General features: G+C 34.2%; 1 protein-coding gene across 2 annotated transcripts; it reads left to right on the top strand.

The window, feature by feature from the left end:
• The first annotated feature begins 457 nt into the window (after positions 1-457).
• On the top strand, positions 458-16,747 carry LOC145639288 (protein ALTERED SEED GERMINATION 2-like). Of its 2 annotated transcripts, XM_081690487.1 has the most exons (21): positions 458-535; positions 635-733; positions 1,529-1,597; positions 2,523-2,600; positions 3,119-3,253; positions 3,331-3,438; positions 3,598-3,726; positions 4,948-5,063; positions 5,180-5,297; positions 7,307-7,412; positions 9,047-9,192; positions 9,311-9,478; positions 9,566-9,676; positions 10,889-11,000; positions 11,882-12,207; positions 12,594-12,684; positions 13,626-13,721; positions 13,826-13,896; positions 14,022-14,161; positions 15,358-15,533; positions 16,259-16,747. In XM_081690487.1, the coding sequence occupies exons 2-20, from the start codon at positions 662-664 to the stop codon at positions 15,437-15,439; spliced, it is 2,274 nt and encodes a 757-aa protein (XP_081546613.1). In that variant the 5' UTR covers positions 458-535; positions 635-661; the 3' UTR covers positions 15,440-15,533; positions 16,259-16,747. The 2 variants fall into 2 exon arrangements, with proteins under 2 accessions (XP_081546613.1, XP_081546614.1); XM_081690488.1 differs by lacking the exons at positions 458-535; positions 15,358-15,533; positions 16,259-16,747 and having other exon boundaries at positions 546-733; positions 13,843-13,896; positions 14,022-14,158.
• The last annotated feature ends 4,317 nt before the right edge of the window (positions 16,748-21,064 follow it).

The raw sequence follows: 21,064 nt of genomic DNA, 5'->3' as shown, positions 1-21,064 counted from the left end.
GCTAGAAAACAACATCATATCAAGCTTTTGGATGAAAATGGCATCACATGAACCAATGTGAAATTTAATAAAGAAGGAGCAGTAGAAATTGAAGTGCAGTCAAAGAGAAATGGTTGTGGCTACATAAGTAAATGCATCTCCAATACCCACATGTACTCGTACATAAATTAATACCAATATACTACTTCCTTTTTCTTTAAAAAAAAATATTTTCATCTAACGTCTAACCCAAGGTACTAAGTTTTTTGTGATGATTATTTATTTTTGACCGGATTTCACTGTTGAGTACTCAAACGATAAAAATAAAAATTCAAGTACTCAACGGTGAAAAATGTAAAAACTAAAGTCCTAATAATTCCAAGCATTGCTAGCTATGAGACGACCTATGATATGCGTTAGCCACCCTAATCAAAATATAACGGAGAGTGAGAGAGCGCACTCCCCTTCTCCGTAAGAACATCCCAGATTGCCAAGTGATTGACGTTCTACAATACACGAGGGGCCCTCTCGCCAGCAAAATGCTACGAGTACAAAAGTAACAAAACCCTCTGTAATTGTTTCCCTCTCTATTTCTCTCTCCTACTTCTTCAGCTTCAATTCTTAACTACTTCGTCTTCTTCACCGATCATCTTAGGGTTTCAGAATTTCTCTCTCCTCGACTATGGATTCCTTCCCCTTTCACGACGGCAACATTTCCAGTTTCATTGACACCCGTAACATCGACTTCCGCCATGTAATTTCTCTCTCTTATTCATTGTGTAATCATATTGTTTATTCAATTTTGATCATTTTCTTTATTTTATTCAATCCGATCATTTTTTGTGCTTTGGATTATGATTTGATTGGTTTTGATTTCAGTTGTAAATGATTTCAGCTTTGATTTTGTGTTTTGAATGTTTGATTTTGGAAGTGAATTTTCGCCTGAAAGTATGAGATTGAAATTATTGTAAATTTGAATTTATTTAATACTTCGTAACAATGCTAGCATAAGGTTAACGTCTGTGGAATTGTATAATTTTGAAGCAGGAAAATAGTTAGAGCTGATTCTTGATTGTTCTCTGTGTTATTATGCGAGGGATGATTGTTATTGTTTTTAATCATCGAACGAGGTATATTAGTAGGATGTTTGTGAGCTTGGAAGAGTATCTTGCCCTGACTGGTATAACTGGCGTCACAATAATTTTCGCCTGAAAGTAGGAGAGTGTAATTGGAGGGTTGTTGATCAAATTCTATTATTCGGAAGCTAAAAAACAGTTTCTTGAGGGTTCTTTGTATTGGTAGGCTACGATAATTGTAGCGTGTGAAATTGTTATTGTTTTATCAAGTCATTGAATGAGGTATTTGAAGGATGTTTGTGAACTCTTTGGAGTATCTTGGTCTGACTGTTGTAAGCTGGTGTTGCAATGGTCTACTGTTTTGCTGAAAAATTATGGTTTTCAGCATGTTTGATGTGCATATATAAGTGTGTATATAGTTGTTTTACTACCAAAAATTAGTACTTATTTTTTTTTTTTTTTTTGTATTGTAGGATGTCAAGCATACTTTACAAATGCACTCGTCCATGGTGCGAAGGCTGTCATTGGAAAGGGAAATGGAGGTTTGGTCTGCTAAGCCAGATTTTTACCTTTGTTTTCATGAAGTTTATGTAGTTATCATTATGTTCCAGCTTGAGAGTGTTGCATATTTCAATTAATTGCAAAACAATGTGAAGATTACTTTTACTTTTCTTCCGGTTTGCGTCATTGATTATCAAAACGCAGTAAAATTTGCTAGATATATAGTGTTATCAACACTATAATTGACAGTTTAGATTGCTGTTAGTTGGTGAACATATAGCCACTAGAAAATTTAATCTTTTCAATTTTGTTACCGTGCCACATATCTTGCCAAGCAAGAGTAGGAATTCTAAAGGAAAGTATCAAAAGATAGGTTTAAAATTGTGTTAAAGCAAAACAATTATTCAGTTGACCATTGATTATTTTAGCACCTCTATGTAAGAACAAACAAAAAAAACTATGTAGTGTCAACTGTCAAGTGTGTGGTTGATTCCCCTCAAAAAAAAAAAAAAAAAAAAGGTGTGTGGCTGATTTATTGTTCATATAGTTCCTACTTAGCTTTAGATATTGGTCATAAAGGAGAGAGTTAGACTATTTAGTATTTACTCTTCAAATGTGAATTTATCCCAAAGCCAATTGACAATGGTTAAGATGTCTTATGTAAAAGTTAATTGTTGACGTCTCTGCAGCGAATTCTATAAATTCTTATCCTTAATTTAGTGCAAAGATAGGTAGACTTTAGAACAGACATTGACCTTCAAGTTAATCAAATAATTGGCTGGAGGCAAATCTTTATGTGCAAATAGCCAAAACATGTAAAGACATAATATATTTTACATGGCACCCTAGTACCTACCAACAGAGTGTTGAATTGCTTTTTCTTGTTCTTGATTTACATTTTGCTGCTCGTTTTTACTCCCTGTGCTTCTGTTTTTTTTATGTATTTTGATTTTACTTTGCTTACAGGGACACACAGGTTGTGTAAATACTATTGCATGGAACTCAACTGGTTCACTCTTGATATCTGGATCAGATGACACCCAGGTACTTTCTTTTTACAATCTCAATTTTTTTTTCATGACTTGGGCAGTGTATAGGCTCGCCTTGGTGCAAGGTGACTGTGCCATGCACTTTTTTTGCCCCCCCCCCCCCCCCCCCAACAAAAAAAAAAGTAAAAAAAAATGCAATGAAGCAAAAAGGACCGGAAATGTAATTTTTTTTGAAGAGTTGTTCACCAAATTGTAGTCTGTTGTTCAGTAACTTACCAGGATTCAAGAAGTTATCACTGTTTAATAAGGATACCGTTGCGAGATTTTTAAATTTTTTTTTTAATTGTTATTGTTATTTATGTATTTATTTATTTTTTTGGTGTCAAACAATGAAAATTTTGGAGAAGAACTTTGCTATTTTCTAGAACATTAGGTATCTCATCCTTGGTTGAACTAGCTGATGGGGAAGTTGAATGTTATTTTTCAAAGAATGTTTCTTATTGGCATTAACCCAGAGATTTACTACCAAGACATTTCAGAATGTCTATTTATTTCATACACTGTTGCTCACAGATTAATATATGGAGATACTCTGATCGTAAGCTTTTGAACTGCATTGATACGGGTCATTCTACCAACATATTCTGTACAAAATTTATACCTGAGACTTCTGATGAGAAAGTGGCGTCTGGGGCTGGTGATGCAGAGGTAATACATTGTGTTAAATTTTTGAAGATTTCCGTGGATGGGCAAGTATTGTTGGTTACAAGCTCTTATGATTTTAGGTCCGTGTGTTCAATCTCTCTTATTTAAGTGGAGGAAGGGTTGAAGAGACAGCTATGACTCCTTATGCTCATTTTCAGTGTCATACTAAGAGAGTCAAAAAATTAGCGGTGAGACTTTTTTTAGCTTTCATCCTGTTTCTATTGTGCAATCCTTATTTCCTTTATATGATAACAAGGGCTTCAATATTGTTTCAAAATGGAAAATGCTTTGTTATATAATCTCAGTACTTTCTTCTTTTACATATGTGGTCCTTGTGGTCTTTGTAGGTTGAGGTTGGAAACCCAAATGTGATCTGGAGTGCCAGTGAAGATGGAACCTTGAGGCAGCATGACCTTCGTGAGGGTTGTTCATGTCCTCCCGCTGGATCTTCCAATCAAGAATGCCGCAGTGTACTAGTGAGTTTGCTATCCCCTTTGACTGTCTACAATTGTCTTACCATGATAGTAGTGATAATGTATAGCACTTGATACTCCCTCCACTGTCAAACTGCTGTCATCTTAAACTTGGGTAGCATATTAATAGTAGATCTTAAGGTAGTGTTGACCATTCTTTATTTATTTATTTTTGGATATTGGAGAAGTAAAAAAAAAAGTTGATTGAGGGAGAAAGAGATAGTAGCCGGGGTCTCCACATGGACCACATCACATGAGATATGAGGAGACAGAATGTGATAGTGAGATAGTCACGCAGGTTGAAAAATAAAGTGAGGTGAACTTTCCATTTAGGTTCCGTTTGTTTTGATGGAAAACATATTTCATTTTTATGGAAAATCATTTTCGAAGAAATCACTTGTCAATTGAAAACATTATTGTGAAAATAGTTATCCTTTGTTTGATTATAGGAAATTTTTTAGAGAAAAAAGAAAATGGAAGTAAAAAGGAGGGGAAGGATAAAGGACAGAAAATAGAGAAGTAAGGAGTAAATAAGAAAATGTGTCATACCTTCTTTACAAAAAGAAAATGGATTTCCTTTACTTGAAAGTAACTTTTCACCTGTAGAAATCTTGTTTTCCACCCTTCAACGGGACAGTAAAGGAAAATGGAGAAATGAAGGGAAATCACGAAGGAAAATCATTTTTGAGAAGATGTTTTCCATCAAACCAAATGGATTCAGAAGGTAACAAGACAATTATTTGGTGTCTTGCCAAGAGACTATGCTAGACAATTAATTAGATAATGAAGGGAGAACAATGAATTGATCTTATAGTTTTTATGATATCTTCATTTTCTAGTTTTAGGATTATTTTTAATTATTATCTTTATATTTCAGTAAAAATTATAGGGTATACTTATGTTAAAGTGTTTTCCGAGATGAATTAAATCATATTTATTTCAAATGTAAAAGTTTGACTTTGATCTCAAAAGAATAGTGCTTTCCTGCTGCCACTTATAGCCTTATAGGATATAGCAGTCGAAGGAGGCCTTTTTGGTTCATACGACTGTTCTAATTCTAATTAAATGTTTTTTTTTTTTAATATCTATATATTATGGGGAAATGAATTGTATCTGAAGGTTTATTCATTTATGGGAAAATATCTGCCTAACTTTCTTTGTTTGGGGACAGGGGAATTTGCTTTGTTCAAGTGTCATTGACTAACAACTAGGATTTCATGCCAGCTTGACTTGCGAGGTGCTGCAAAAAGGTCCTTGGCTGAACCTCCTAAACACCCACTTCAATTAAAGTCTTGTGATATCAGTGTGACAAGGCCACATCTGCTTCTTGTCGGAGGAAGGTGCTTTTCAGCTATCCAATCAATCTCTGAATTTGTTTTTATTAGTTTGTAGCTGTTGAATTTTAAAGAGGCTGTGCTAATGTGTGCCAATTTTTCTGGATGCTAAATGCTTGCAGTGATGCATTTGCTCGTTTGTATGATAGAAGGATGCTGCCTCCAATGTCTTCCTGCCGGAGAAAAAATTCACCACCTCCTTGTGTTAACTATTTTTGCCCAATTCATCTCTCTGAGAGGGTTAGTATGAAGAATGATTCCTGTGCTTGAAATTTTCCTTGAATTTTAATGTCGCTTAGGTAGCATTTGGTAGCAGTGTAATCTCATATGCATTCAATCCTGGTACTCTTAAATGGGTTTAGTCTGACATTGCTAAAGATTCCTTTCCACAATGGAAAATTCATCCAATATGGGTAAAAATCTATAGCAAATTATAAATATGTCTCCTTGGATAACTACCTCCAGGAAGTGGGACATTATATTAACATAATAACAAATTTGTGCAAGTAGGTCTTGCTTTCTTTGGTTAAGTTATCTTGCCATCTCTGTAGAAGAACTGAATAGTCTCCTTTGCCTTTAGTGTACTACCTTATGAGACTTATAGCTTTCTCTTTGCTTTGTTTGCATTTGAACCAGTGCCCTTTAGTTGGTTTGTCATCTTAGAATATGGGCTGCATCAAAATTTGGGGAATGTAGGATGCTTAGGTAGCTACAAGAGTGACACATGTTTGCCCTTGGCAGTTCATTTCGGACTTCATCACTTTCTTCTCATCTCTAGTGAGGTTCAATTGTTCTAGATAGGGGATAGTTGCATTTGTTTTGGGATGATATTTGGACAAGAGATCAGCTTTTTTGTACTTATTTCCCTTGGTTACTCCATTTATCCTTTCTTTGTAACGTAGGAGTGTGTTTTTTTATTGTGATGATGACATAATGAAATTTTCATTTCTGATGACTGCTACAAGATATGGAGTTGAGTATCTTTCTGCCTTAATGGAGATTTTGGGTTTTTAATTAGTATCAGCGGATTTCAGGGTGTGGGTAAGAGGGGGAGGGCGTTGTCAGGGTCTTCTATTTTGTAAATAATTTCTTTGTTTCTCAACTCAACACCCTCACCAGCTTTTCCTGCAGAAAACATTATTTGGAAGGTGAGGTGGGGAATTTTTTTATGTGGGCTTTGGCTTCTGTTAAGAACAATACTAGTGACATGCATTAAAGTTAAGGCCGGGTTTTGTTACTTATTCTTAACCAGCTATCTGCTTGCCAGTCAAGTTGCTAATGAAATCTTTTTCAGTTTTCACTATATCCTACATTTTGACAAGGCAAGATCCCTCTGCGGGAGCCTGTTTGCTTGCATGAGGATTCTAGGTTTTTCCTTTTAGAGGTTGTGGATTGGTGCAGATTATATTTCTAGGGTTTAATTAGGATAAATAGAATAAGTTGTGGCGGAATGCTTTCATGGAATTCATGCGGTGTGTGTGGCTAAAGCAAGTTCAAGGGTCAACTCAGAAGTTTGTTTTGTCTTCTCAATTGTCATGGGGACAAAGTCACTTATTAAGCTATTATGGGCTAAGGCAGCAGGGACTTTCAAGAGTTACTCGATTGGGGAGGTCAATATGTCTCTTTTGCACCTGTTTAGACTCTTTAGAGGACGACTTGTTATCCCTATTTTCTACTCTCTAGAGGTTGTAGGTTGGTGCAGGTTAGGTTTCAGGGCTTTAAATTCTAGTTAATAGATCAAAATGTTTCACACTTTATTTTTGAGCTTTGACTTTTTACATAAATGTGACTTCAGTTTTCTGAAAGGTGTCAAAATTTTTGTGGAAGGATTAGTTCAGTCTTAACTTTTAACATTGTGGTTGATTTTAATAAATTCTTACATGTGCATTCCTTGTAGTTCTTGGACTGTTTATTACTTCCTCCGCTTTTTTTTTTTTTTGGTTGACACGTTTTGACTTTGACACTATACACAAATCCTACTTTGACTAGCTTTTGTGATATGTAGTTACGGCATAACATAGTCATATACTCATATGGGGTCTTAGAACCATATCAAAATGTATCTTCATAACATCAACTTTTTATAATTTTTACTTATTGATAATTAGAGATATTAACCATTCAAATAGTGTGTTGGCAAAAGTGGAAAAAAAAGAAATGTGTCAACTTAAATATAAAAAAAACAGAGGAAGTAGTATTTTTCGTTTTGCTGACCTCTAATCTTATTTAACTGTGCAATTTTTATTCAGGGACGATCAAGCTTGCATTTAACTCATGTTACATTTAGTCCCAATGGCGAAGAAGTTCTTACAAGTTATAGTGGAGAGCATGTCTACTTGATGGACCTGAAGCAAGGTTTACAGTTGCATTTACCTTATTTATGTTTTCTCAATTTCATTCTGTCTGGAGCAGTGTCTTCAACTTCAAAGATCTGGATAATTTGACCTCGAATCAGAGCTTATGCTAATTTTAAGTGTTCATATCATTTGGTTTCAGGACAAAATTCTTTGTTTCTTTGTCAGCACTTCTTTTAGAAACCTTGAGTAGGAGCCAATTATCGATCACTTTCTAAAATAAATATGTTGTATGTCTGGCGTAAAGTTTGAGTAATTCTGCATGAATTTGTGGCACATGAAAATCTGGTTATTGAAATAGTCAATCTGCTAGAAGATGAATTTTTTTTTCTCTCATAAAAAATGCTCATTGAAAAGGGACTATGGAGCTGATAATTACAATGAACTTATTTAATTTTATAATCATTGATACGAGTATACTTGACTTGGTTCTGATGCATTTCTGCTGTTGTACGGTATTGCAACTGTATATTCAACCAGATGCTTTATCTTATCTAGACCTAAGATTCATGGAAGTTCTATGAAACTAAGGCTATCAGTGATGACCATATATTTCTATTCTATTTTGCGTTGGTATGATACTTTGTCTTAGGTTCTTGTGTCAGACATGGGTATGCCCTAAGTGCTTGGCTCTGCTTTTTTTTATGCAAAACTAGTGGCCTAGGCGATGCCCCGGGTTTATATTATTTATATGTGATGTAAGATTGAAAGAAATTTTATTTACTTAACACAATTGGTTATAAAGGTCATACAATATAATTAATATTTAAATAATGTGTATATGCTATCCATCGGATTATAGTCTCTTTCAATTACAGAATATTATAGCTTTGGTATGATAAATAAACCAAATAAATTTGAATAGATGAGTTTGTAAATTCTTTGCTTTTTAAAGTGAGAGGTTAGGGTTCATTTTTTATGTGAGGATTGGTGGTTAGAGAACAGGCGGCAACACGTGGCGAGGTAATACGTCTGTCTTGGGTTTTAGGAGTAATATAGATTTCCATCTTATTTGTCTATGATAAAGGATAATGTCCATACCCATGTTGGAGTGACTGATGTAGAGTCAGAGTTAACATAGGTGGCTGTTTATTAATTTGTTTGTTTTCACTTTTTTTTTTTTTTTGAGAGGGGGGGGGGGGGGGAATGGGTTTGGTATGGAATTTAGGAATTTTATTTACTCAAATTTAGGTTGGTCCAAACTAACTGCCGAGCATCTATCAAACTTGGAGCAATACATGTATGCGCGCATACACACTGTTTTCCTCGTATTATGTTACTCATTTTCTTGGGGGTGGCTGCAAGTGGCGGAAACGCTATGCAGTACACATGCAGAGATGCTGCAAAACATAGGTAGTACCGTAGTAATTGACTAGTTGGGAAGATGTGTGTGTGTGTGGGGGGGGGGGGGGGGGGGGGGGGGAAGGGAGGCCATGGGTTGGCATGGAATTTGGGAATTTTTTGAATGCAAATTTATGTTGGGCCAAACTAACTCTGCTGGGCATCATTTAAACTTGTTTACTCTTTTCCAAATACACACACACACACACTCAAACCTATGAGACTGCAGTTTATCACTCTGTTTTTCCTCATTTTATGGTTTTATATTATTTCTTTCCTTGGGTGTGTTTGTAGGCGGTGAAAATTCTATGCAGTACACATGTGGAGATGTTGCAAAGCATTGGAGCTTTTCTCCTGTTCTTGATGGAGTAGAATTTTCACCTGTAGAAGCTGTTGCTTCTAAAAATATTTCCTCGGCAAAAAGCTATGATACCGTGCAGGTTTTTTTTTTAATTTTATTTTTTATTTTTAATAATTTAATCTGAAGAATTGGCTTTTTACCGTTCACATTCTCTAGAGTAGTACAATATGATCAACTTTTGAACTATATCTTCACAGATTGGCAAGTGCAAAAAACTGATGGAAATTGCAAAAACATGTTTGGAAGAGGGAGCAAAGTATTATTATGGAATTGAAGCATGTAATGAAGTTCTGGATGGAGGTTATAAAATTGATCGCCAGCTTAGGCATGATTGTCTCTGTACACGTGCTGCCTTGTTTCTTCAGGTTTAGCTCAAATTCTTGGTTGATGTTGGCAATATTTGTGTTTCTGATTCGGGCCATGCTTATTGCTGACGACTTCTCATTTTCCAGCGGAAGTGGAAAAATGACGCCCACATGGCTGTTAGGGATTTGAATCAAGCTCAGAAAATTAATTCATCTTCATTTAAAGCACGTTTCTGCATGTCTGAAGCTCTATCTCAGGTTAGGATCCATTTTTTGTGCCACCTACCTCTGGCATTTGGTATATCCATTAGATCATTTATTTGGTAATTAGAAGATTGTCACTTAATGATTTGATAATTTCAGTTTAGCCCATTTTTAGCTAGAGATATCAACTAATGACTGCACATTTTCTGTGAAATAAAAATAATTAAGAGAGAATTTCTTTTACACCCTCAATCTGGGACAGCTGCCTGGCTAATATGAAATAGTTGTGTTTAACAACAAATAAGGCATTGGTTTCTGATACTGAAATATGACTGCCGTAATCCAAATATAAAAGTACTTTGACTTTTCTAATCTTGATAATTAAACTAATCTTAATATAATTTTGGTGGCTTAAAATTTATTTCTGAGTTAAGCCTGATTTGGGATATTATATTCTTCTGGATGATCAATTTGATGTTGCCTGTCAAAGACTTTCTTAAGAAATCAACAATCATGAGAGACATGTCTTTATAGTATAAATTTCCCACGAGTGTATAGTTATGGATTAGACAATTTCTCAGATACCAATGTTCAGGCCATCCAGATTGGATGCTAGGACAAACTATAAAGGACCTTGAAGAAGGGCGAACATTTTGATGATAAGAATTGATTGAAATTGAATCTTTTGGCACCGATTGTCACTTCCAAGTAGGAATTTTCTTTGTTATTGTATAAATATGTACTACCTCCAAATCTGAAAGTGTTGATACTTACTATTTGCATAGACTCTAATGCAACCCTTTGGCGAATCTAACAAGATCCCATGCAAAATTTTGATATCCAAAGTGTTTAATAGTAAGAATTCGTGGTCAAAGTTTTCATACTTTGGATACGAATTTCAAAGTGTTTAACACCTTTCAGATTTGGAGGTATTTGAGAATTTCACTTCCAAAAATACTGGACTAAATCATGGGACTCTATCTTTAAAGGTGGTGAGACCTTGGAATTCCTGTTTCGTTTTACTTTATTGTTACAAATTCGATCCAGAAGTTCATGGTAAGCAGAAACTTTATGATGTCAGAAGTTTTAGATGATTCATGTTAAATGCTATACAATTGTTACGGACATTGCACATAAGGATTTCTCCCATACTTGTGCCTTTCGGACCACAGCCTATCCTTTTCTGGATCTGCTGATTCTTTAACTTCCTAAGGAGTTTTTGGCGCTGTTAATTTATTTACTTTCTTTCATCATCCTTGTGTGCAGTTGGGAAAGCATAAAGAAGCTCTAGATTTTGCTCTTGCAGCTCAGTCTCTGGATCCCTCAAGAGCCGAAGCGTTGGATAGGGTAGAAAGTATACGAAAGGAGCTTTCAGCAGGTCTGTGTTTAAAACTTGTAGTTACATTTATTTATATGTCTCTTTGAGTTAGGTTTTCGGGTTTACCATTTTTTTAACCAGGCAGGGGATGATTTGTTGAGTGTTGCCTCTTGAAGCTTTTATTTTGCATTATTTTTGGTTACTTTTGATGATGATGGGTGTTTGGCAACATCAACAAGCTGCTGCTTATAATGTATTGGGTTGCTGATTTGTATATCGACGGGCCTCTTTGTCATTCAATCTATCGATAAGTGAAAATCATTCTTAAAAGAAGGAAAAAGTAACTTTGTTGAGATGAAGTAATCAAATTGCATATTCGTTTTATGAAGGAATTGTTGTTATTGGGAGAATTACATGCTGTATATCCTATGCACTATGTTGACAGAGTGTCATAAACTTTTCCCTGGTTTTTAAAATTGCAAATAAAATGTCTTACTTCTCCATTTGATTAATTCAACATTCAAGAAGGAGCCTCTGGAGTTTGGGACATTGTGAGGAAGTGTTAATTGCTGCTATGTTAGAGAAGTATGCACTCAGTGTGGGACACATGAAGTTGAAAAAGTGCAAATATTTGAGAAGTCACTTGCATCTCTGCATGTTTTACATTTTAGAGCTGCAAGGATGATGTTTGTATTCAGTTGTACTGCTAGTCGAGTCTTTCCCTCTCATTAGGTCTTTGACTCATTGGTACATAGTATTATTACTGCTGCAACATTCAAACATTGGTTTGTTGAAAGTGCAATTCCATTTTTCTTCTTGTTTCTGGCATAGACTTTACTGTTGTCAACTTTGGTAGAAGTGTTGGGAATTGAAGACTTGAAAGTTTGCCCTAGTCTCTGTTTTGTACCTGATGTGATTTTATTTTTTCGAAACATGACTAGCTGAAGCTGAAAAGAATAAGAAGTTGAATGATGTGGGATCCAAGACTGAACCACGTGCTGGCAGAGTAATATCATTAAGTGACATACTTTACCGCTCAGAGGCTAATAGTGATGCTTCACAAGATGGTCCTAGATCTGACAGAGAAGATTCTGATTATGATGAAGAACTAGAGTTGGATTTTGAAACATCAATGTCAGGTGATGAGGGCCGTGATGCTGAACCGGTTCATGGAAGTCTGAATTTGAGGATTCATAGAAAAGCTGGTAGTTCTAATGGCTCTTGTGGATCTCCATCTTCTTCCCAAAATGACAGAACAAGTTATCAGGTTTTTTTTTATTATTTTTTTTTAAAACTAAAGCCAGCTTTTAGCCTTATGCATGAAGACACACACACAAGCATGCACGCACACACTACGTTACTTTTTGAAGGCATGATGAGATCAAATTTTCTTTCTTTGCCATACTTCTTGAGAATTGTGTATGTGATGGCCTATTGATGCTTTATAACCAGCTGTTCAACTGGCCGCTACTTAAATTTTTTAATGTTCTATTATTTATTTTTACGTACAGTAGTGAACAGTCCTTTTTTTTTATCTTGCTTTTACACTCTAGTAGAAGCTTTTTCTCAGTGTCATTTTAGTATGAGCAATGTGGTTTAAGTTTTTAATTTTGGTCGGTACTTATCCTGACTTTGAGTTTTCTTGAATTGCAGCCAGAAGCAGTCATAGATATGAAACAGAGATATGTTGGTCACTGTAATGTAGGAACAGACATTAAACAGGCTAGTTTCTTGGGTCAGAATGGTATGCTGTACTTTTTATTTTTGTTATGTTATCGATTGAAAGTTATCAATATATTATTCTTGACTCCTGTAGTGATGAGTATTATTCTGTTTTATTTTTTATTTTTATTGAAATCTAATATCTTGTAGTGAATTCCTATGTAATTAGCGTCATGAATGGGCCTTGTACTATTGGGTTTGGAGCCAAACTTGGAGAAGGTCAAGTATTGACCTTTAATGAAAAAATGTATATTTCTTTGTAAAACAGAATGCTGTTAGCCAGACTTGGGCTCTGCTATCCTCGGCTACTTATTTTTTCTGAGTATTATTTAAATAAATTGAGGATAACATTGCCTTACCTTTAAATGTTGTGACTTGTAATTCTGCCAGAAGTTCTGGGTCAAACATGCATCTCTGGATGTCACCCCAAAAGTGTCAAACGAACAAGGTAGAGAAGTATCAAAAACTCTTTCCAGAAGCTCCCAATCTACTCATAACAATCCTAGGACTTGGGCAATGAAATGAACCCTTTATTATAATTTTGGAAAAATCTCAAGTTGTATGATGATCTTCTTGTAGTGTGTCAGGAAGGCAGGAATAACCCCATAATTAATAATGGATGAATAATTACTTTTGGAGTGCCTTGCACAAGTTTGTATTGTTTTGAAATTTTATTTTATTTTTCAAAGATGATGTTTTGAACTTTTTCTTGTGCTTCCCCCTTTTTCTCCTCTCATTCATTCACTCTGCTCTTTGCCTATGAGTCAATTGGTTTGTCTTTCTGGTTACCTGTGCTATGTGGCCTAAACCTTATATCTTTTTCAACCCTTATACATGCCTCTGCAGTCATACTGCTAACATTTGTGAATGAATGATTACCGTGCTGCTTAAATGGGGCTCCTTTAAGGTGCTCATAATGTACCTAGCGATACCCTTTTGGTAACTTGGTATTATCAATTGTAGGTGATTATATTGCCAGTGGAAGTGATGATGGAAAATGGTATATTTGGGAAAAGAAAACTGGCAGATTGGTCAAAATGCTTGTTGGAGACGAAGCTGGTAAAGCTTTCCATATTCTGATTGTTTCATAGGACAATGATTATTCTCATCAGGGTAAAATCTTATTGCTTTATTGTACTTCTCATCCCTTCCTTTCTTTTTAGTGGTAAATTGTGTCCAGTGCCATCCATTTGATTCAGTTGTGGCTACTAGCGGAATTGATAACACAATAAAGGTGAGTGCTGGAAGGGCCTAATGATGCAGTATTTTTTATTTATTTTTTGCTTGTTTCCGATTGTTTACTATGCGGAAGCATGCAGTTAATTGATTGTTTGATTATATTTGCGAAAATGGTTCTAGATTTGGACTCCAAGTGCTCCCACCCCGTCGGTGGCAGGCGGTTCAGCCGACCTTGATACAGAAGGTTCTGATGCAGCTAATGTCTCGGAAGCTATGGAAGGCAATCAACGCAGATTATGCCAGACACGTGAAGCTATTCTGTAAGATTTATGTGCTTTGGCATGTGAAGCTATTGAGGACAAACATTAATTAGAGAGCTACAATAAAAATCCTGATTTCTTTTGATGCCAAAGGACCCTTTAGCTGACTGTAGCACACCGGTCTTGTTTCCTTAGTCGCCTCTTGTCACTTTTGGTGCTTATGTTAACCTCAATGGCTTGAAGTGTTAATCTATTCTATTATGGTGCTGTTAGGATGCCTTTCTTTCCTGTTAGGAAAACAAGGAGTTTTAGCCTCTGTTAAACAAGATGTTGGATCAAGAAGTTTTTTTTAAAACAAACCCTGTTTAGTAATTAAGCCATGACTGTGTTTTCAAGTCATTATCCTTTCATGTGCCACATGGGGTTTTCTAGTGTTTTCTTTGGGTGTTTTGCAGCTGTAATGCAAGCACTGAACTTTATCTTAACTTATAATTTGCTAAAACTTATACGAAGTATATTTTCTTTCCATTTTAATAGCTTAAGGATAAGTAAGAAGCTGAATAGAATTTTGGTCTGTATCCAAATTATATGCTGTGATTCTAGTCCCTCATAAAATGTACTCGTAGAAGATTTGACCAGTTGCCTTGTCTCTGGTTAAAACTTGAAGGTTTCTGTGATTTTTCCCCATACGAGTTTTAAATGAATTGGACATGAAAGTCTTTAAGTTCTGTATTCCATAAAGTGAGACTTTTATAACCATACTAACCTAAGGCTTTACCACTGGTTTTTGCTCAGCCTATTGCTGAATTTGTCTACTTTGAAATCAGAGGGTTGATAGGCTAGCTTTGACATGGTTTAAGCTGTTATTTTCTTGAAAATAATTGCCTTTCTAATTGTTTCGGCGCTTTTATGTGTGTGTGTGGTGGTTTTTTTTTTTTTTTTTTTTTTTCTTTTTTTTTTTTCGGGTGTGTGGGGGGGGGGGGGGGGGGGGGTGGGGGGTTTGTCTGCTTTCCCCCCTCTAGTAAACGAGGGTTGAAGATTAGTCCCCCATTAACTGAGTCATAACTATGTAACTCTCATATTGCGAATTTTTCTGCAGACGTTGCAGATTTTGTAGCTCTCATTGGTTTGTTTACTTCAGGTTTTTATCATTTAATGTCCTGCTGATGAATCTGATTACCACATCATTTTGTAAAGGTCTCATGTAGGTAATCTCATTGTTCTAATATTTAACCTATATATTTTCTATTGTGCAGGCCACTTGAGCTGTTGGAGAGGTTTCGCATGCATGATTTTGCCGAAGGAACACTGCATCCCTTTGAATGCGCTCAGAGCTAGTTCCCCTCCACTTTCAAGGCTAGTCTCTGGTAGATTTGACTACAGTTTTGTGCCATAAGCTTCCCTGCATCTCATTATCCTGTAAAAGTTCTTGGTAAGAGTTTCAGCTTCTTTTTTTCAGTTCTTTCATGATCCATTGTGTGGATATTGCATGGTTAAACATCTCTCATCTATTGCTTTTAATCTAAATGGATAGGTCTAGATGAATATCAATAGATATATTTAGGATCCTATGACCCAGGTAAAATTTTACAGAATGCATTAGGGTCCCAACCAGAGAATAACGAGCCAGGATGGTGCACTAATGCTCATAGGACACATTTAGCCAATATCCATTGAGGGGGACCTATTGTGGCTATTGTATCCTTTTCTTTTATTAAAAAAAAAAAAAAAAAAAAAAAAAAAAAAAAAAAAACCACATTTTCTCACTCTCCATTTTGTACACAGTAGCAGCAATACCAGCTTGTTGTCTGAAGCTGGCCCTTTATACCTAATCGTCAAATATTAAATTACTCGTACACTAATTTTTTGAACAAGTAATAGTGTTTTGATATTTTAAATGACAAATCTTTTGGAATGAGAAAAGTTCCATGGTCAAGTAATATAAATAGAGGGAGTTTTATCTTTGTAACACCTTTAATAATCAAGGTACACTCGCTTTTGCGTTAATGTTTACTGCTATATTGGAGTTTAAAGGGAATAATTGTAGGTTATGCAAAGCAACATAATAATGAAAACTTTTTAAAGAAGCTTACAAGGGTCCTAATACGTGTCTTTTGAAGACTCTTATTAATCTTTTTATTTCTCCTGAAAATGCAGAGTAAATATCTTTCATTCGCAATCTGTTGCTAGCCAAGTATTTTTAGCCTGAAGATTTGGAAGATATACGAGGCATAATCACCCATGGGTTTTACTGCAGTTTGTTTAGTTGGTTGTATATGGTGAAGCACTGAAGCTAGCATGGTTTCAACATGTTGCTGATTTTTTTTTTTTTTTTTTTTTTTTTTTTGGTGCTGAGCCGCTGACTGGAGGTCGAAAAGCCAATAGTAAGGTATATGGTTGTAAATTGCTGTCTATGTAAATTGTTCTGTACTTAACAATAAGCTTGGGCAAACAGTACAGGCAGTATTTTTTTATTTTTTATTTTTGTTTTTTTTCAACATAGGACATTTGTACCGTGTAATTTTAATTGAGCTCAATTCAACTGTAAAGTAGGCTGAATAGTTGGTTGCATAGGCAAATCTTTCTAACCCCTTGAAAAATCTGCTTTCGGCTTTACTATTTTCTATTAAGCAGAACAACAAAACATATACTTCGTACAATAATTATTTGCCTTGCGTTTAACTGTTAAGGACAAATCTCCATTTAATACGAGAATGTAGTAATTCCTTAATCCAACCTCATAATTAGAACTCTACGGTCTTACTCTAACAATATGGTATGATCTAAATCTTCTAATTATTGATTCATTCTATGACTTGACATCTTTATTTGCTTCTTTTGACTTGTTTTGTACTGTATTTCCTTTGTTGTGGGCGTGTGAATTTATAGATTACCTCCAATGGCTCAAAGGCCTCAAACTAGTGAAATTTCCAAAGGGTGTAATTGTACTCCATATTTGGACCGTGTAGGTTAAGTGGTTAACTCATGCTCATACAAAACTATTGCTACAAGCGTTAATTATCTTACTTGGGAATTTGGGATCAATTCGCGTTTAGTAGAATTCCATCCTGCTAATTATATTTAGCGTTTCATCTTTTGTTTTGTAAATGGGTACGTTCTTAAATATGGATCATTTTGTGAAAATGTTTCCAATGTGATATCAAAATTTATCTTCCTTGACCCTAATATTCGAAACTAAAGCACCTAATAGAGTCACTACATAGCACGGCACAACGTTGATATAATGCAACTTTCTTGGCCTTCACTTCATCACTTGTTTCTTTCATCATCGTTCACCTTTATATTTTCTTCTCTTATTAAGATGCTTATCTTTTTATGCTTTTACCATCATTAAAATAAAATCTTTATATGCTTTTTGTATTTTATTCTCTCGTGCTAACTAGTGAATTTACATATGATAGAAATAGGAATCCATTCCTTTTACTACTTTCTGCAAGCATTTTTAGGTATAGCCGTCTAGGGAAGAACAAAATTATAAATTAAAATTATTCTAAAAAATAAAAAGTTGATACCAACTTTTAACTAGGTCAATCAAAAATTGTGAAATTCACAACCACCATTAAGGAATAATTAATGTTATAGGCCAAAGATTGAGTATATAATTTGAAGGGTGTTGGACCAAATTAGGAAGTTCTAACCTCCACCTCTAAATCTCTAATCTTATAATAACTAAAATAAAATATCATTGAAAAGCTTGATTTTGACATATCTGTTTTATTGCAACTATGAAGCAATTTGTTTGTAGAAACTAGAAAGAAAAAGATAAAGTTGCATTGGTGTTTGTCCCGCAACTTTCAAGCAATGGTGCAATCTATAAATGTTTATCCGTATAAATGTTGCTTTATTTTCTACATCAAATAAATGAGATGAGCATCTAGATTTTTCTTTTTGCAAGTATATAATATCAACGTCTCCATCCTTAGGTCTTGCTGAGTTGCTTCCTAGCAATTGAGTTCATCCATATTTCACATTTGTTTTGTTTTCCCGGCCACCCAATTAACACACACATATTCTTCTTACTTTTGTTGTCTTAAGCCTTTATGTTTTGTTCGATCTATGACTTATTGAAAAAGTTTAGATAAATACATAATTTTAAATAAAATAAGTTCTAATACACGTACACATAAGTTCAATAAATACAACTATATGATAATATAAGTTCTAATAAGTTCAGCTCAGACAAATGTAATAAGTCAAACGGAAAATCAAACAAATCTTAGGTTGTATTCAACAAAACAATTAGAAAGTATAAAAATCAATTGTTGTATTAGTGGTTAATAATTTATCATTAGCCAAAATTTGGCAAAGTAACTGATTTTTATGTAGGTTTTCGACACAACAAAATATCGAAGAAATTAAAACAATAAAGCTATAGTCGAACACATTCTTAAAAAAAATGTATATGTGTTTCACTAATTGATTATTAAGCTTAATCACCCCAATTACTAACTAGATAAATCCATAATGGCAGAAGAATCTTACAAAAATTTACTCAAGTCAGGCTATAATGCTATAACTTAAATGCCTCATAAGAAGACCAATGAAACTGAGTTAAAGCAACGAAGATAATATTGCAAACATTTGGGCATTTAATTTGTCTGAAATAGTGGCCCCTAAACTGTTGCAAATATGCTTTTCTTGATCGCCTCATACTTCCATAGATTCTATATCAATACTCAACTTTTCAATATAATATACTCCACATTCTAATTAAAGGACCACTTCTTCCACTTTCATTATTATTGCCTTGAAGCAATATACTAAGACAAAATTATGTCCTGTGCAGCTGCATGGACACAGGGTCATCTTGCACCTCCATAACTTTCACCACAGTTGTTGCCACTTAAGCTATACGTCCACGTGTTATCAGCGTGTACATCTCACTTGCCAGTTATGTATATATATCTATACCATGAATGAATGAATGATACACTACCAATATCATTCATGGTAAGATGCATGATACACTACCACTTAAGCAATATCGTAGATGCATGATACACAATCGTGCCCTTACATATATACTATGGAGCACATGTGTAATATATGATATACTTAGGGTCTGTTCTCATTTATTGAACTCAGCTGAACAGAATTAAACTGAACTTATTAGAGCTGAACTGAACTGAAATGAATACTTTATAAGAGAAGAAAATTAGGAGCTGAATTGAACTGAACTTAACTTAACTTATTAGAGCTGAACTGAACTGACTAAACTGATAATAAACGTATGAGAACAGGCCAATGACCAAAAATTAGTTCACTATATGGTTCGATTGTATATGTACAAGACTACAAGTTGAAAAGACTAGTAGTGCGTGATTTTGAGGATGTTGTGATCTTGAACAACCAATGTACTTGGAAAGATGGAAACTATAATTAAGAGTAGAGATTTTTTATTTTTCAAGACTTTGATTGGTATATAATATAATTGGCTAGCTTTGAATATTAGTGCATGCATGAAATTGGAATAAGTATATCATATGTAAAGGACGTTACTTTTGACCTAAAAATGAATATTAGTGCGTGGGTACAATTTTACATGGTATTTCAAAATTTTAACTATAGTTTCATTCGATAGCGTAGATGATAAATTAATACATATTGTCGGCCAATATCTCAATAATTTATTAATTAATTTGGAAGGTGACACTCTTTTTTTGTTCGTATAGAATTATTCTTATATAAACTATTAAGAGTCTACAATGTACAATTGTTTAATTTATTTTCAATAACGTAGTATATTGAACTGTCAGCACTTTGCAATTTCTTCGTTCAATAAAATCCTGTTCATCATCATCTTTTACTTCCTGTATAGTCAAGTTTGTTGCTTTATTATAATCATGTAAATGACTATTGTGTACGAATTCAATTTTAATTAACAAATTTTATTTGTAAGGTAGGAATGATGACGCGTCTAGCAAGAGAAGGGAAGAAAACCCTTTAAGTGTGTAATTTGTAGATTCGACCTCGGGTCGCATGCTTAAACATTGAATCGATCTCGACTAATTATCTCAAACTCCCAATCATGTATATATAAAAGTACTTTAAATTTTAATGAAATAAATATGAATATACATAAATATTTTCTTTTGTAGTGTCTTGCTCATTTACTTGGACTTTAATTTAGCTAGTATGTACAAGACCAAAACACATTGTCACGTATCATATTTACATTAAAATTAGGGCATAGAACAAATTAAGAAATATTTCTAAAAACTTAAAAATACATCCATTAAATTTATACAAAAATACATTGGTTAGGTTATTGAGGAGTAGTTGACACTTGACACCATGGCTCACATGATTTTGAGTAATATTTGTTTGTTGTTGTTGTTGACTTGTGGAAGATACAACATTGTTTATTTAGTCTCCTTCCTATGACCATCTCAATAGCAAAATACTTGAATTCCAAACATTTGGGTCAATAATACTATGTCTATAATTTATTAATTATAATAAATTATCTTTATATATTCTCGGGGATAGATGTTAAAACCACCATTCTTTAAACTATGAGGTCGGTTAGAAAAAAAAATTAAAATAAAAAACTATAGATATAGACTTGTACAAGTACACAACAGTTGTAATTTGTAACAACTTGTTTCTATTTTTTTTTTTTTAATGAAATGTATACAGCATGTTAAGTCGCTTATAAACTTTTCTTTATAAAGTTTTAATCATACAAGTTTTGATTTTTATGTGATTTAAATAACGATAGACACTAAACATGTTATTGTTAATCATTATTGTAAATTACTTTACACCGTTATATACAAAACTATTATAGCTAGCTATCAAGATAAATTTAGGACATGTTATGATTGACTGAACTGAAATGGATTTATTGAAGCTGAACTGAACTGAACTGAATATTTTATAAGAGAAGAAATTTACTGAAGTGAACTAAACTGAACTTATTAGAGCTGAACTGAAGTGAAG

The sequence above is a fragment of the Chenopodium album genome, chromosome 7 (assembly GCF_948465745.1).
Source record: "Chenopodium album chromosome 7, dcCheAlbu1.1, whole genome shotgun sequence".
Classification (NCBI taxonomy): domain Eukaryota; kingdom Viridiplantae; phylum Streptophyta; class Magnoliopsida; order Caryophyllales; family Amaranthaceae; genus Chenopodium; species Chenopodium album.
Note: the sequence above shows the minus strand (reverse complement) of the source record. Positions and strands in the feature narration are given on the sequence as shown.